Source organism: Vanellus vanellus (assembly GCF_965231255.1).
Source record: "Vanellus vanellus genome assembly, contig: HAP1_SCAFFOLD_67, whole genome shotgun sequence".
In the NCBI taxonomy this organism is placed as follows: domain Eukaryota; kingdom Metazoa; phylum Chordata; class Aves; order Charadriiformes; family Charadriidae; genus Vanellus; species Vanellus vanellus.
The window spans coordinates 881,615-899,350 of record NW_028128775.1 but is presented as its reverse complement, the minus strand read 5'-3'; the positions used below and the strand labels follow the sequence as shown (position 1 = coordinate 899,350).

Sequence of the window (17,736 nt, the reverse complement as noted above, 5' to 3'; positions counted from 1 at the left end):
CGGCTGCTAGTGGCCAGTCCAGCTTGCGTGTGACGGGATGAGAGGGCCGAGGTGGGAGGTTTGCCTGCTTGTGTGATGCTTTTGGCCTCCCCCGGCACCGGGAGGACTCAAAGCCGGACCTGAACCTCTGCTTTGTGCTTTTCCTCATCCTCAATTACACCGAAGCTTCCCCAGGGAAAGATTTTTCTTTCTAACCGGAGGAGTTGCACTGAGACAGGTAAACTGAGGCAGGACAGTCAAAAGTCCCTCTCCCTCCTGCTGGGACAAAAAAAACCCTGCAGCAAAATAATAATTTGGAGAAGTTTTCTTGAGAGGGAACAACACCCTCTGCTCCGAAACTCAAAAGTGAGCTCGCCATCCCCTTTCCCAGCCCAGTTTCGATGATTTGATGTTTTCCAAGCGCCTGGCAGCGGCGGCAAAGGACAAAGAGGGAAGGCGAAGCGTCTGTGAGTGCTGGTACCCATCCTGGGATGGGATAATTTGCTTTCTGGAGGCATCTCTCCGTCCTGCTCTGTCCCATCCCAAGCCCACACATCTACAGATCCCATAGACTTATTAAATTCTTAAATCCTCCAGCGATTTCCTCAATGAAATAACCTTTCTGAGTCCATTTGAGTGGCTTAATCGGGGAAAAAGAGGGTTTTGAGTGGCACCGTTTCCTTCGGTGGCATCTCTGTGCGAGGTTTGCCACGATTTCGGGGATGCTGCAACAACTGGGGAAGGGCGATGGGATGCTCGGAGCATCTTGCCACGGACCCACTTGGCTTCTTTCCTCCTGTCTTTGTGCCTGAAGCTTTAATACTAAATAATAAAAAAGCAGCAGAGATCTGAGCTTGGATCCCGATGGGATTTTAACGGATTAGCCCTCGGTGTCACCCTCCTTCGCTGTGTTATTTTACATCCCATGTAACCTTTCAGGGCGAGCCGGGGCCGTTAACCTTTGTGCTGAGCAGCGCCGGGGAGGAAGTTCATGACAACAAATGAATCTGTAGGCTGGAAATGAGGGATTAGCTCCGCTCGGAACATAAAGTAGGGCTGGAGATAGCTGGCGGAAGCGAGGAGAGTAAAACATGGGGCTTCTCTGGCCATTTCCGTACGGCGTAGGACTTGGTCTGGCTAACGAGGGTTTATGGAAGCCGAGAAGGGACGGAGGCCGTGCCAAAGGGAGACCTCCCTGAAACACCCTGATTTGATGCAGGAAATGTTGATGAAAATCAGGGCTGCCCCATAACGGGCATTTCCCCAACGGTTTGTGCCTCACATGGTCTTTTGGCAGTTTGGGCTTTCAAGTACACTCAAACACTGTGTGACACCTTTTGCCCTGCCGAGATGCAGCGTTTCCACCCCTTTTCTCTATTCTGGATAGTTTTTCCTCAAAACAGAGCAGGTTTCTCCCCATCCGCTAAGTTTTCCAAGCAGGATCAGTATTGGGGTGTATGGCTTTAAATAACTGCCGGGGTCACCCTGAACATTCCGATCCCAGCAACAGTCGCTGTTTATGTGCTGGAGATGGTGCAGACTGGGAGTCACTGGTCTGCAGTCGGAGGGTTTGGTCCTCTGATTGATCTGGAGGCTCAGTTATCCCCCAAAACCGGTGACCGACTTGAGGATGAAGCAGGAGGAGGGTCCCAAAATGACACTTCTGGAAGAGTTACAGGTGGGAGGGGTGTGCCGAGGGGCTGCGCATCCCCCAAAAAGGGGGGGAGACTTCCCAAAATCCCACTGGCATGTCGCCAGAGCAGGGAAGGATGCGGGGGGGACGATGCTTTGTGCCCTGCCGGGGGCAGGTTTAGCATCGTGGGTGGGAGCACGGAGCCAAAATGGTTTCTGAGAGAGAAGCAGACATTCCCCATGTCGCTCGGGGGGATTTGGGGAGCTGTGATGCCCAAATCGCTCCGTTTATTCCCACTCTGACACCCCTGTAACACACTCAAGCTCGCCGTTGTATTTAAATTGCGATTTTATTTCAATTGTGATTGTATCTAAGTTGCGATTTAATTTAAATAGCGATTTAATTCAAATTGGGGTTTTATTTCGGTGGCGATTTTACTTAAATTGTGATTTAATTCAAATTGGTGTTTTACTTAAGTAACGATTTTACTAAAATTGCCATTTAAAGCGATTTGATTAAGCCCCTTTTGTCCCATGCCTTTTCTGAGGTTGGGGTTTGGGGTTTTGAGGTTTTTTTTCCGGTAAATCTGGAGGGGAGTAGACGCATTGCTAAGAAGGGACAGAGGGTGGTGGAGATCGTCGTGGGAGAGAGGACGAGAAAGCCACAGGCGCGTCATAATCCGGCTGCCGGGTGACGTGGGCGAGTGCCGGGAGCTGGTGGGGAGGTCGCAGCAAGTCAGCTTTGAAATTAGTACTCGGGGGCCAGAAAAAACTCATTTCCAGATGGGAACGTTTGTTCCTTTTGCTCATTAAATTAACTGGTGAGCGGGGGAGGTGTGAGCTTCCCGAGCGTTGCTGCTGCGCAGCGGCAGGTGATGCCATTCAGTCAAAGCAGGGATTTGGGGGATAAAAAGCAGATTTCCGGTATGTTGCTCTTCTCTAAAGCGAAGTGTTTCCTGGAGGCCCTTTCAAAGTTGCAGTTGCGACTCGAGTGTGAGATGTGGTTGGGTTTTTATTTCTTTGAGCGTGGTAATCCCGGTGATGCCCTTCCCCAGCCCAGGGACAAGGGGAGAAGAGAACGCCTGTAGTTCTCCTTTGGCTTTTAAGGCACAGATGCTCTTTGTGCAGCGCTGGCAGTGGTATTTCAGCCAAGGAGGGCATTAGCTGTTAGCCTTTGGCTTTTCTTTTGAGGAGAAAAACGCAGTCTTGCTTGCAGCAAGAGAAGCCCGAGCCTGGTTGGGCTGAAGTCGAAGCTTCACCCTTGCAGGTTCTTGAGGGCCTTTGGAGGTTGGTGGTGGCCATGTCCTGTGGCCAAGTGCCATCTAGTGAGTTCTGCAGGTATCACGTTTGGAGAATGAAACTGGCTGTGATCAAAAGTGTGGAGTTGGGTTCCCCCACCCCACCCCACTCCACCCCCAGTTTGGAAATCCCTTTTTTAATTTTATTGTTTCGAAAGGAACCACAAGAACAAAGCAGGAGGTTTGGTTTTGGTTTGAAACACTCAACTCTCTCCCCTTTTAGTAAATCCTTCCAGACTCACAGTATATACAATACAGGTGACATTACAGGTGGTTTTATTTGGGTATGGGAATAAAAACCTCCAAGTCCGTGTTTTTAGGGCTGTGCCTGGAGGAGGAGACACACGGAGGTGTGATGCTCTTGGGCTCGCGTGGCGCAGGGATGGGTGATGACTGGGAGGACGTAAGGGAGCTCTCCTCACCTGGCCCCAACTTATATCTTCTTCTCCTCACTAAACAGAGACAAGACGAGGAGGCGGTGATTGACCAGGGAAGAACAAGCACCATTGTCAATATTCACTATGAGAAGGAGGAGCTGGAAGGTGAGTCGGGAGAGGTGCCACCAGTCCCACGCGTTTTCCCGTCGCGCAAAGTCCCTGCTGCGTCCCGTGCTCAGCATACGCATCACCTGCAGCGAAACGTGGCGTGCTTCTAAATAAACAAGCACATTTATTTTCACATTGTTTTAATATTATGGCTTTTAGACAGAGGGGAAAAAGCCCCCGTGGCATCTGCGGTGTGAGCGTTGGCCACAGAGCTTGGTAGTTCCCAGCTTGTTTTCTCAGAGGCTGCTCTTGGCTTGGAGAGGTCAGGAGAATAAGTTGATGGCTGCAGACACAGGGCTGTGATTTTCTTTTTTTTTTGTTCCAGACTTCATTATCACAGGACTGATTGGATATCCTCTTGTTGCCTTGTGCCATACAAAGATTTTAAAAATAATTACCTTCTGTCGCTGCTTAATGAGCAGGCCTGAGTGTTGTCCAGCCGAAGCTGGAATTTTAGACAAGGGTTGATACTTTCAGGGCACTTTTAGGTGACCTGGAGCCATCGCTTGTTGTTGCTCTGTTGTTGCAAAGTTAGAGTAAAACAGGCTTGGAAAAAGGGAGGGGTCTCTGACATTCGGGGATGCAGTGAAACTAAAACGAAGAGAAGTTGGTGTTTCCTCCTGGGATGGATGTGCTGGTTTAATCGTGGCAGCGGCGTCAACCGTCTCCGCAATATCGAGAGTGATGCGAACACTGCTTTTTTCGCAGGCCACCGCACCCTGTCCGTGGGCGTGCGGATGCCTCTGGTGAGGCAAAGCCACCGGTGCCACCGGCACCACCGACCCCACCGCCAGAAGCATCAGAAGAAGGAAAGGGAGAAGGACTGTGCCCCGACGGAGCAGGGCTACCACTGTAAGTCCCGCCGCAGCGTTCACGAGCCTTCTCGGGGCTGCGTGGGTGCCGGGGTCCTCTGCAAGCCGGTCTGTGTGGCTGATTTGTGTGGTTTGCTGTTCTTCTGAGGGAAAGTGGCGTTATTTGGGAGGCAGTTGAAGGCATAATGGATTGAGGCTGGTCTTCCTTAGAGGGATCCTGCCATTAAAAATGGAAACGTGGGGAAGGAAAGTGGCCCGTCCTTATGCAGAGGTGGAACAGATGCTTCTCCTTCTCCGTGGCTCTGTGCAAGCCCGGCCAGACCCGGGGGAGAGGGGCTAGCCCAATATTTAGGGCTGAACTGGTGCTGATCGATGGCCACTTTGTGTGTGAGCGTGATGGGTCGAATGCAGGTGTGGTAACGGGATTTATCTTCTGCCCCCAGACACCCCATCCCAGCGGGTGCAGTTCATCCTCAGCACCGAGGAGGACGAGCAGCACGTTCCCCACCACTTGTTCACTGAGCTGGATGAGATCTTCCTGAAGGAGGGTGAAGATGCCGAGTGGAAGGAAACGGCAAGGTAAATCCCTGCTGCCGGCTGCGGTGGCAGCTGTGGGCTCTGCCTTCCGCTCTCCGGGACGCGAAGCTTTTGCAGCTGCAGGTGCCGATGCGCGGAGCCTTCTCCTCTTGCCGCCCCGTAGCTGCACCAAAGGGGTTGCAGAGCTGAGGCTATTTTCTTGCAACGGGGCTGATCGTGCCCGATGTCCGCAGGTGGCTGAAGTTTGAGGAGGACGTGGAAGATGGTGGTGAGCGCTGGAGCAAGCCCTACGTGGCCACGCTGTCCTTGCACAGCCTCTTTGAGCTGCGGAGCTGCATCATGAACGGGACAGTGCTGCTGGATGTTTGTGCCAACAGCATCGAAGAGATCGCAGGTACTGAGCGCACTGCGTCCCGCCGGGAACGGCCGAGCTCAATTTGCCGCGGTGCCCTTCACTCCCATATCAAGCCCTGCCCCAATGGCACGTCCTTTTCCAGAACCTCCGCTGTGTTTTTAAGTGGTGGGTTGCTTTTTGGATGTAGACTGGGTGTACAACAGTCACATCAGCTTTTTCTCCCAGTATGGGAGCCTTTTGAAAGCAATTTGTGGGGTCAGAGAGGCGATTAGAGAATATTCTCCGGCCAGAAAGGAGTGTCAGGGCTTGGCAGGCTGCTCTCAGGAACACGGAGTCTGCGTAAGAGCTGAACCTCCTTAAATAAACTACTTACTACAAGCTGTTTCCTCCCGTTCTTTGTTTTGGTTTTTTTTCCTATTGCCTTAACATCCAGGATTTAAGAGCTTTAAAGGCAGAGTTTATCTGGCAGGTGACCAAGCAGCATATTTCTGTGGGGAAGATAATTGAAGTTAATTGAAAAAGCGGCTTTGGAGAAATTATCTTTGACTGGCAGGTCTCCATTCAGCCCTTGCAAGAGCTGGAGAAATCGGAGCCGTTATTAGCACGTTTCTCCCCGGGCTTGCCAAATTGCAGTCGATGGGCAAAGGAAACTCTGGGAAAGTCTGTGCTAGAGATTGCTTATAATTTGTTGAAATGTGTCGAGTCTAGAGAGTCTGTCTAGAAACGCCAGATCGGGCAAAAAAATGGCATTATCTAGGATGGGGAATAATTATCTGAGCGGAGTGATGAATAAGCACTTTGATGATGGCTTTTAGCAAAAGAGAATTCTTCCTTTCGCTGCAAAGGCTGAACTGCATTAAAACGTCTTGCTAAGCAAGGCTGAGCCCACGTTAGGGTATCCTGCGTGGCGCAGCCTTCGCCGGGGGCTTGAGGGGTCGGGGCTTGGGGACTTTCTGCTCTGACGGCTTCGTTTCCCGTTGCCATCTCCAGATATGATCCTGGGCCAGCAAGAGCAGTCCGCAGAGTTTGATGAGTGCACGCGGGCGAAAGTTCGAGAAGTGCTTTTGAAGAAGCATCACCATCAGAACGAGAAGAAAAGAAACAACCTTCTCCCCATCGTCTGCTCATTTGCTGACATGAGCAAGAAGCAGTTAGACGTGCATCCCCTTGGCAAGCCAGGTGAGGGTTCCTGCAGGGTTTGGTACCCAGTGAGGGTTTCTGCCAGGCTTTGGCACCAGGTGAAGGTTTCTGCAGGGCTTTGGCCCCATTAGACTTCTCCCGGCAAAGGAGAAGTGTCCCGATTGCTCCTTGCCTGTCTTTCTCAGTGTCTTTCTTTCTCCTCCCAACCCAAACACTCACTCCTCATCCATCTCCCACCACTGCAGAAGCTAAAAATGGGGTGAACCATGACAGCCATCCGATGGATCTAAGCAAGGTGAGACACTCGTAGCTTTCTTACGCTTTTAGGCCAGATTTGCTCTTGCAAACTTGGCTGCAGAGTGTTCTGCAGAGTGCTGTGGGCTTTGCTTTTGGGGTAATGGCTGAAAATCCCTTGTCGTGCCCAGGCGGAGCTGCGCTTCATGAAGAAAATTCCCACCGGGGCTGAAGCGTGCAGCGTGCTCGTAGGAGAGCTGGATTTCCTTCGCCAGCCCATCGTGGCATTTGTCCGCCTGAGCCCAGCTGTCCTCCTCTCGGGCATGATGGAAGTTCCCATCCCAACGAGGTCTGAATGAGAAGCGCAAAGTTTTTATTTAAAAAAAAAACACCACAACAAAACACCAAATTCATGCATCAGTTGGGCGTCCCAGGGGAACACAGCCAGTGGGAGCAAGCACGTTTCTCCCACCCACATCTCCCTGCTTTCATTCCTCCCTTCCCTGCTGGAGCTTTTAAACCCATTGGCCAATTTTAATGAAAGTTGGTCCAAACCTCAAATTTGTGTTTGGTTTTGATGCGTTTCAAATTCATCACCGGAGTCGGTGAGCCTACACGTCCCCCCTGGAGCCACGCTCTGGGCTGGGAGCTCCCAGGGATTTCCTTGGGTGCCCTTTGAGTGAGGCCATGTTCTTCTCTCTCATTTTGGTTTTCTTGCCTAGGTTCCTGTTTGTTTTGCTTGGACCAGGAGGAAAAGCCCATCAGTACCATGAGATCGGCAGGTCCATGGCTACTATCATGACGGATGAGGTGTGACGAGATAAGAGATATCTCTGGGTCATTTTTTTGGGGCTTCACCTCTCCCTGTCTCTGTAGTAGTGAGGAAGAGGGTTTGTTGTCTCTCTTAGCTGCCTGCAGGAGGCTAAAATCCCACCTGGGCTGCAGCCCGCGCCTCATCCTTCTCCCCAGGGTCCCCAGCATGCTGTCCCCAGTGGTGGCATTGCCAGGGCCAGTGAAACTTCTCCGCTTGAAGCAGAAGGCTGTGGTGTGCCATGGGGGACGGGAGCCTGGTGGAGATGGTTACAAATACTGTGATGCACAGATTTTTGCTTTGGGGGGAATATTTCCTGGCACTTCCAACAGGCGATTTGGGGGAAATGACCTTGCATTTAGCCAAGAGCTTATTACACTGGTTAGGACATCCGAGATGGGTCATGCTCTCACCAGGTTGTCTCCTACGGCAGGTTTTCCACGACGTTGCCTATAAAGCCAAGAACCGGGCTGACCTGGTGGCTGGCATCGATGAGTTTCTGGATCAGGTCATGGTTTTGCCGCCAGGAGAGTGGGATCCCTCCATCCGAATTGAGCCCCCGAAAAACGTCCCTTCGCAGGTGGGTGCTGCGGCAGAAGGAGGCACGAGGGGGATGGGCAGGAGGGCAGCACAGCTGGGGGTGCTGCTCAGGGGCCCAAATTCACAGGTCACGTACCCAGCCCAAAAAGCAAAACAAGCCAGTGGCTGCAAAGACATATCTTTATCTTATTTGCATTTTAACAGGAAAAAAGGAAGGTGCCAGAAGCTCTCGATGACAACGCTTCTCACAGCAAGCTGGAGAAACACAGCGGTCCTGAACTGGAGCGGACAGGAAGGTGTGAACTGAAATAGTTTGGTGGGGTCTTTTTCTGTTTGCCCCTAAAATCTGAGTGTGCACCTCCCTTCTAGCAGAGTTTTGGGGTTAACTGGGTCAGTGAAGGGGCTCCAGGTTCCCAGCTTGGTCCCCTGGGCTGGGTGGGTGGGACATTTGGGCAGCTGGGCTGAGCCGCAGCATGGTTGCACACAGGTTTTCTTGCTTTGGGGTGGAAGCAGATGTGTAAGTACCTCCAGGTAGAGCTCTGCTGCTTCTCAAAGTGAGGGACTGTTGCAATAAGAGGGGACGGGCTCTCAGGTTTGGTCTCCTTTTCTTTTTGTTGGAGGGGTTTTTTGTATGCCTCAGTTTCTACTGGGGCTAAAATGGGAGAAGGAGACTTCTTTTTAGCAACGGAAGTTACTCTGTGCTTGTGATTGTCCTTCCTCAGCCAAGAAAACTCAACGCTGTCTTCCACGAAAATGTTGTTTTGTTTTTTTTTTCCTTCCTCCAGGCTCTTTGGCGGTTTGATCCGGGATGTGAAGCGAAAAGCCCCCTGGTTCTGGAGTGACTTTCGGGATGGTCTGAGCCTGCAGTGTCTGGCGTCCTTCCTGTTCCTCTACTGTGCCTGCATGTCCCCCATCATCACCTTCGGGGGACTGCTGGGGGAGGCGACCAACGGCCACATAGTGAGCACCTCTCTCTGTTGGGTGGCACGGGGGAGGACAACACTCATGCAAAAGTCCTTGCTGCAGTGAATTTGCACTTGTTTTTTTCCCCCTAATGATTTAATTACTCGCTGCTGCCTCTCTTCCCCGGACAGAGTGCCATGGAGTCGCTGCTGGGCGCATCCATGACCGGCGTGGTGTATTCCCTCTTTGCTGGCCAACCTCTCACCATCCTCGGCAGCACCGGCCCCGTCCTCGTGTTCGAGAAGATCCTCTACAAATTCTGCAAGTAAGGCTGGCTTCTGCGGCCAGGTGCTGCGAGCGCCTTTGGAAGAAGGCAGGGATGGAGAAAGGATGTTTTTCTTAGTGGTAGTTGGTAGATTTAAGTTGTCTTCTGTGTCACAGACATCACGCGCTGCTGCTTTAGTATGTGACGGTGCAGGAGCCCTCAGTCTCTGAAGGATGGATGGGTGGTTCGGGTTTTTTAGGGTTAAAGTGAAAGAGCAGGAGGAGGAGAAACCACAAGGATGTGGATGCCCGAGATGGGCTGCACAGGGAAGATGAGACAAATGACTCTGGTTTGGGAATGAGGGAAGATTTGCTTTCCTCTCAGTACAAACTCGGGCACTTTTTTGTATGATTTTTGCTGGAAGTGGAAATATATTTTACCCACATATCCAAAGAGTTTTCTGGTCAAATGTTTTGATGATTTTTGAGAAAGCAGGAGCTTTTCACGCGAAATGGATATTTTCCATGACAGTCTTTTTGTTGTGGCAACTGTGATGGGAGATTAACCCCCTTATTGCAATTAAATTTATTATGAAGCCCCAACTTGCTGGCAGCAGGTAACTGGGTGCAAACCCAGCCGGTTTCGCTGTTAGGGCATTGGGGTGATGTGGGAGAACACCACCTTCCACAACAGGGACCTGACCTCAATTAGCCTCCGAGGCATTAACACAAGGTCATTGTTAAATAAGGATTAATTAGCTTCTCCTCCTGCGGGCCCACACCCTGTGCCGCAGTCCCAAGGCTGTCTGTCGTAGGACCGGAAACTGCATTTACCATCCGCAGCCTTGACACGCTCCTGAATTGCTGCCGACTTTCCCCGAAGGAAGGCACGGCTCGGAGTCTCTTGCTGCCCTCTCCACCCTGCGTTTTCTTTTGCTTTCCCAGGGACTACGCGCTCTCTTATCTCTCTCTCCGGGCATGCATCGGGCTGTGGACCGCCTTCTTCTGCATAGTGCTGGTGGCCACTGATGCTAGCTCTTTGGTGTGCTACATCACCCGCTTCACCGAAGAAGCCTTCGCCTCCCTCATCTGCATCATCTTCATCTATGAGGCTCTGGAGAAGCTGAGTCACCTGCGAGAGACCTACCCTGTGCACACGCACAGCAAGCTGGACTTCCTCACCATCTCCTAGTGGGTTTCTTCCTCCTAAAGTGCCGCTGCCCCTTGGCAGGAGCTCAGGGCTGCACCTCCATCGCCTTCCCCTCACCCCTGTCTTGGCTTCTCTCCTCCCAGCTGTAAGTGTGAGGCACCGACCCATCCCAGCAACGGAACCCTGCAGTTCTGGGAGAGCAACAAGATCAATGTGTCTGGCATCACCTGGGAGAACCTCACGGTGACTGTAAGTGCCCCGAGTCACTGCTTCCTCGTGCTGCGGCCGCGGGGTCCAGGGGCACTGGCCTGGTGCAAAGCTCAGAGCCCTTCAGGTGATGGTGGGCTTCAACTTGTGCCAGTGCTGCTCTGAAAAGTCATTACTTCAGTGTGTTTAACCTCCTTGGGCCTGGGAAGGAGAGTTCACCTCATCCCTGACATGGTGGGCAATAACTGTTATCCTCAGGACAGCGGTTCTGTCTGGGAGCAAGGTTCAGTGGGTGCTTTGGTTATTGGAGAAGTTGGAGGACTTAAGTTCATGCTTGAAGGCTGTAATTAGCTTCCTTCATTGGTTCCTAGTAACTCCAGGCCTTGCTTTCTTACTCAGCGCTGTCTGAAGGTAGGTGCATAAACTTGCATGTCTGAGCAGCCCCTTGGGCCATTGTTGCTGGAAGCAGAGCTCAGGCACAGGGTGGGATGCTCTTATGGACATCTTCACCCCCCTTGGCCGTGTCCTGTGAGCCCGACCCTGGGAAGGGACAATTTGTCTCTTCTCCTTTCCTGTCACTGTTGTCTTAGCCCTCCTTCCCCGTTCCCTCTTTCACTCTCCCCAAGAGTTCCCAGTGTTTCCTTCCCCTCTGGTGTCTTCTTCAGCCACGGTTACCTGCTGTTCAAGCAGAGGATGTGCCATAGGTCTGTGGTACAGTGTCCCATCACATCTCCTCTCTCCGCTGTCTGTGTAGTTCCATGTGTCACTTATTCAGCTGCTGTTGATCGTTAAATATAAATCTCCGCTAGCTGCAGCAGTCCCGAGGTCACAGATCTTGGAGCAAGATCCTCCAAACCCCCTAGTTATCCGAGGTTTCCTTGACGCATGTGCACTACCTTTGTGTCCTGATGCTCTGTTTCCCCAGGAATGTCGGTATTTGCATGGAGAGTTTCGTGGACCTGCCTGTGGACACGATGGCCCCTACACGCCCGATGTCCTCTTCTGGTGCTGCATCCTCTTCTTCTCCACCTTTGTCCTGTCGGGCTTATTGAAGAAGTTTAAAACCAGCCGCTACTTCCCGACCAGAGTAGGTAGAAGACGGTGGCCAGCAGCAGTCTCCACACTCATTTCCCAAAATGGCTTTCCCGGAGCACTAAGCAGTGTTTGCCACCGCTTGGTCAAACTGGGAAATATTGGACCTTGAAGGCCAAACTTGGATGTCTCTCACTCATTTCCAGGAGTGCAAAACGATCGTAGCGTTTCCCACCTGCCTCGTGACCTGCCCCGGAGTGGTTTTTTCCCCAGGCAGTGGGAAATCGGTCTTCCAAAGTTGGTTGTTTGTTGTATTTTCATTTGTGGTTTTTTTCACCTTGTGTGCCCAAGGGGAAAGTTGATTCAAATGAGGAACTGCCATAGAAAAAGACACAAAAGACACTGTTTCTTCCTTTTGAGGAGCAAATGATGCCTCAGTGCCTTATTCCCATTGTAGCTGTGAGTGCAGCTGTAGTGGCAGACGTCTGTTTCATTATTTTTTAATATTTATTGGCTTTTTTTTTAAGTTTGAATTTAAACCACCCTTTTCCACCTAATTAAACTTTTTTTATTGCCTGACACCAGATCTTGCAGGTACAAACACAGCAACACTATCCAAACGAGGGATTTGGCTGCATCTTCTCAGAGTGGTGGGAATTTGTTAACCAGCCTTAATGCTGTTGATGTCTTTAACTTTTCCATCTCACGGTATGGCCCCGTTTGTGCTGTCCCTTTCAGCTCTGCTTTCTTGCCCCAGGTACGGTCCACAGTCAGTGACTTTGGTGTCTTCCTCACCATCGTCATCATGGTCCTCATTGACTTCCTGGTTGGGATCCCATCGCCGAAGCTCCACGTCCCCCACATGTTCAAGGTAATGGGGTGTTTTGGTGTGGAGCCGCTTTCGGCCCTTGGGGATGCCACAGGGTGATGCTGGGACAGGACAGGGCTGAGTCTGGGGATGCTGGTGGTGTTACCATCTCCTCTTCCACCTCCGAATGCATCGTTTCCTTCTGGAAAGAAGACGCCAGCCCCAAAACTTGATACCTACAGAAGTATCTATAGGTGCTTGCGACGAGGACGCTGGCACTGCTGAACCCCGTAGGAGAGGGTGACACGAAGGCAGGGCCAGGAGATGAGGCAGCACAGCGATGGAGAGGAAAATCAAAGCCAGTGAAGTGGCTGGGCTGGGAGTTGATCCTGATGTGTGTTTTGGCTTTGTTGCAGCCTACCAGAGACGACCGCGGGTGGTTGGTCAACCCCATAGGGCCCAACCCTTGGTGGACGGTGTTGGCCGCGCCCATCCCAGCTCTGCTCTGCACCATCTTGATATTCATGGACCAGCAGATCACGTCTGTCATTGTCAACAGGAAGGAGCACAAGCTGAAGGTAAGGGGCTGCAAGAGCTGACCCCATCCCCACCCCACTCTGGGCTGCAGGTGTGGGGAGAAGCTCCTATGCCAAGTGCTTTGTGAAGGCGTTGGTTTGGGACAATGTCAGGCTGTGTGGCAGGATGCTCTGCTGGATTAGTGATGTCACAGGGAGCAAACGAGGGCAGTTCAGATGAGCAATCTTTTGGAGGAGCAAATTACTTTTCGAGCACTATAGAAGCGTGTTTTTGTTTCAGAATGCCAGCAGGAGCTGGGGGAACGAACTGTTTTGACGCACTGCCAGGGATAACTCAGGGTCACATCTTGCTTACAAGCAGTAGAAATTTCTTTATGAATGAAAATAGTCTGTTTGTTTGTGTGTTTGTTTGAGAAGTAGCTATTGCACAAACCTCCCAAATCCACTTGGTCTGAACTCCTGCCAGATTTTCATGCAAGGTGCTTGCGCAAAGACCGGATCCATCCTTATTTTTGCCAATTCTTCTCTTAAATTTTCAAGAGGGTGACTTGCGCCCAAGTAGGGTTTGAGTCTGAGTCGCGACGTTGTCCTCGCTCTTGTGCTGTGGGATGCTCTGTTCCTTGTTTTGCTGCCCACAGAAAGGATGCGGGTACCACCTGGACCTTTTCATGGTGTCCGTGATGCTCGGGGTGTGCTCCGTGATGGGGCTGCCCTGGTTTGTGGCTGCGACTGTCCTGTCCATCACCCACGTCAATAGCCTCAAAGTGGAGTCTGGCTGCTCAGCTCCAGGAGAACAACCCAAGTTTCTGGGGATACGAGAACAGAGAGTCACCGGCTTGATGATCTTTGTGCTCATGGGCTGCTCTGTCTTCTTCACTTCGGTGTTAAAGGTAAGAGGAAAATGCAAAACGCCCAACAAGCATGAGCTTTTTGGAGGTTTGACAAAAACCATCCCCTCCCTCCAGGCCTGAGTAGGTGTGGAGCAGAGGAGGAGGCGATCCCAAACCTTGAGGCTTGGCCCACGGTGGGAACCAGCCTCAGTTACCCTTTCCACCAGTTTGGTGTCCTCGAGGCAAGCGAGCAGGACAACTGCTTTCATTCCCAGGTGTCTCTCAGGCCCACCTGTGTTTATGGGTTACGACAAAGCGGATTCAGACCAGTACACTGCTCTCTTTCAAGCAGGCAGCACCTTATGGGATGCAATTGGCTCCCCCAAATGCCTCCCAACAGCCGTTCCCAGTAGCTAAACACACCAAAATCATCCCCGTGGGCTTCCTTGTGTGCTCCTCCCACAAAGTCACCTCAGCTCTAGGCTAAAAGGAGGCACTTCGCTTTTGCGTGTTGCCACAAAAATGTGTAGAAATGTTCTTCTGCCGTCACAGAACGTGGCGTACAGTTTCATGGGTGAAATGACCTATTTTCCTCCAACCTTTCAGGAAAACAGGAGTATTCTAATGAAACGTAACTAAAAATTTATTAGATTATTCTAATGAAACGTAACTAAATGCTCTGCCTAAAGCAGAGCATACACTCACTCACTCGCACGCACAAAACCTCTACGGGTTGAGAGCTGAAACATCTCTAACCCTGTGGAAACTGGAAAGCTTTAGGCAATTTTAGGCAGTGCCTCTAGAAGAGAGCAGTAATACTGAAAAACCAATTAAAAAAATAAATTATTGCATTTTTTTTTTTTTTAATTTCCCAGTTTATACCCATGCCTGTGCTTTATGGTGTCTTTCTCTACATGGGTGTGTCGTCGCTCAGAGGGATTCAGGTACGGACTCTTACAGCGTGCAGCTCCCTGCTGTGTCATCTCCAGAGAAGCAGGAAAAAAGCAGTGGTGTGGGAGAAAACCTCCCCAAAAGCAGGCAGTGAAAGTATTTTGTATAAGGAAAAGATTGGTGGGGGCACAGGAGGTACGTAGGGTGGGAGGACCAGGCAAGTTCAGCGCGCTCTGCGTCACGGTTTGGGACAGGGCAGTGTTTGGTGTGGTGAAAATGGGGGAATTCAGTGCAAAGTGAAGGCGATTTCTACTGCCGGTGGGAATCCTCACTGGGGGGTTGAGTGGGCTGAGAAATGCCAAATAACAAACAGAAGAATAGAATATATTAAACATATATTTTTATAGAAGAACAGGGAGGGGGAGGGGGAGATGGTATGAGGAGAAGGACCTGGGGGTGCGGACTGATGAGAAGCTCACCGTGAGCCGGCAATGCGCGATCGCAGCCCGGAAGGCCGACCGCATCCTGGGCTGCATCAGCAGTGTGGCCGGCAGGGTGAGGGGGGGATTGTGCCCTCTGCTGTGCTCTGCTCTGGGGAGACCCCCTGCAGTGCTGCCTCCAACTCTGGGACCACAGCACAGGAGAGCCATGGACCTGGTGGAGCGGGGCCAGAGGAGGCCCTGGAGCTGCTGGGAGGGCTGGAGCCTCTCTGCTGGGAGGACAGGCTGGGAGAGGTGGGGGTGTTCAGCCCGGAGAAGAGAAGGCTCCGGGGAGCCCTCAGAGCCCCTTCCAGTGCCTAAAGGGGCTCCAGGAGAGTTGGGGAGGGACTCTGGATGAGGGAGGGGAGCAATGGGACGAGGGGGGATGGTTTGACACTGACAGAGGGCAGATTGAGATGAGATATCAGGGAGAAATTTTTCCCTGTGAGGGTGGTGAGGCACCAGCGCAGGTTGCCCTGAGAATCTGTGGCTGCCCCATCCCTGGAGGTGTTCAAGGCCAGGTTGGACAGGGCTTGGAGCAACCTGGGCTGGTGGGAGGTGTCCCTGCCCAGGGCAGGGGGTGGGACTGGATGATCTTCGAGGTCCCTTCCAACCGAAACCCTTCTGTGATTCTATAATAGAAGGACGTGGAATAATTGCAATTTGGTGGGCAGCTCTCATGGGCACACTGGTTTATAGATGGAGCAAAGGGAAAACGGGTGCTGCTCCCGGGAGGAACAAAGTGGGATCCAGGATTTCTCACTGCACGCGAGATCCTGAAAACTCATTCCACGTGCCAACAGGGCCGGAAACTTTCCGCAGCCCCAAGGGGTAACTTTTCCGCTTTTATTTTGCAGTTCTTCGACCGCTTGAAGCTCTTTTGGATGCCGGCAAAACACCAGCCGGATTTCATCTACCTGCGGCACGTTCCTTTGCGGAAAGTGCATTTCTTCACCATGATCCAGCTCATCTGCCTCGTCCTGCTCTGGGCCATCAAGGTGTCCCGTGCTGCCATCATCTTTCCCATGATGGTAAGAGCCGGTGCCGCTCAGCAGTGGGACATTTGCAGCGTCGGAGTGAGATGTAACATCATCTCAGACCTCACCCCCTCTTCCTTCTTATTTTGTGAAGGTTTTGGCTCTCGTGTTTGTCCGGAAAGTGATGGACTTCTGCTTCTCAAAGCGGGAGCTCAGCTTTTTGGATGACCTTATGCCAGAAAGCAGGAAGAAGTTGGCCGATGCCAAAAATGAAGCCAAAGAAGAAGAGGTGATGCTTGCTGAGTGCTCGGGGGTGGGTGTCTCCCTCGGGCTCTGAGATTGCCTCTTTCCGTCACAGCTTCTCTTGAAATGTTGGGGGAAGATCCGAACTCAATAGAAATAGATCCTGACAGCCTGGATCCCGCATCATAACTTTTTAAATTAGCAGTGAGCTTAACACTTGAATAGCGGTACAATTTTTAAAGGTGCCATTTATAATAAACATTATAATTATGATGGAAAGATTTGCTCATAAGGGTGGTTTTAACCCCCTCCCAAAATGTTTGGAGTGAAAGGTCCTTCCCCGGCTGCGCTAACAGAAGGTCAGAAGGAGAGGGCAGCACGTGGGCTTTGCTGGGTGTTCAGTTTATCTCCACTTCGATCATAGACAGAGAACTTTGATTTGTCCCTTTTTATGTCAGGACTCCCAGGAGATGATGGAAGCTGCTGCTGCAAACTCCGTTTGGCTGCAGCTGGGCAAGACCAGCAGCGCGGATATCCCAAAGCCAAGCAGCGACAGGTAAAGCCCCACCAAGCAGCAGGACCCCCGGCAAGATTAGCCTGAAGGGGGTTGGCAGAATTTTCTCCACGTTTATCTTTGCTGAGCATCCCAGCGCCATGCACTCAGCTTGGCGGGAAGAGCAAATTTATGGGCAGGGCGGGCGGCAGAGCGCTGGCACAGGCTGCCCAGAGAGGTGGGGGAGTCTCCCACTCGGGAGCCATTCCAAACCCGCCTGGAGGTGTCCTGTGCCACTGCTGTAGGTGCCCCTGCTCTGGCGGGGGTGGGACTGGGTGAGCTCCAGAGGGCCCTTCCAGCCCTGACCAGTCTGGGATTCTGTGCAGAGCCTTTGCACAGAGCTGTAGCTCTGCGGCTCTCCGGCTCGCCTTCCAAACCTCCTCATCCCGCCCAACCCGCTGTGCTTATGCGCAGCTTTGGTTCTCCTCCCCCCCCGTTCCTCTTGCTGGTGCTGATGCGCTGGGTGGCATCAGTTCCCGCAGTCACAGATTGCTGTCTCAAATATTTATTGCAGGACTGATCCTTCGGAGATTAATATCTCGGAAGAGATATCAAAAACACCCGTGTGGAAGGCTCTCACTATGAGCATGGAAACAGTCTGAATCTGGGGAGAAAAGAGGTAAAGGATCGCGTGGGAACGTGGCCGTGCTCCTTTGCAAGCTGTGGCACATGCCTACGGCTTTTCTTTTTTTGCCGGCAATGTCGAGCAAGCGGCGAGGGCTGCGGCACACGAACCAGCTCCTCTCTGCCGGCACGGTCCCACGAGCGGGGCAGCAGCCCCACTGATGACGCTCTCCCTCCTTTTCTCTCTCCTCCATCCCCCCAACTCCAGTTTTCATGTTTAGGAATCTTGACTTTGAAGGAGAGGCGTGAGAACGTGACTCGGGGATGTGCCCATGCAGACATGGGCAGAAACCGCTTTTATTTTGTTTTCCAGTTGGCGGATTCCCCTTTAAGCCACGGCGATGGTTTCAGCTGTC

The 17,736-nt window shown here is 52.0% G+C and overlaps 1 protein-coding gene across 1 annotated transcript; it reads left to right on the top strand.

Moving 5' to 3' along the window:
- Positions 1-4,709: 4,709 nt before the first annotated feature.
- Positions 4,710-16,297, top strand: LOC309684062 (electroneutral sodium bicarbonate exchanger 1-like; the record flags this gene model as incomplete). The annotated part of the gene is made up of 13 exons (XM_082500023.1): positions 4,710-4,845; positions 5,037-5,190; positions 8,160-8,179; positions 8,669-8,843; positions 8,978-9,111; positions 9,996-10,194; positions 11,351-11,494; positions 12,197-12,310; positions 12,664-12,825; positions 13,422-13,673; positions 14,489-14,557; positions 15,841-16,014; positions 16,115-16,297. Coding segments are annotated over 13 exons (1,916 nt in total), but the record flags the coding sequence as incomplete, so codon positions are not given.
- Positions 16,298-17,736: the final 1,439 nt, after the last annotated feature.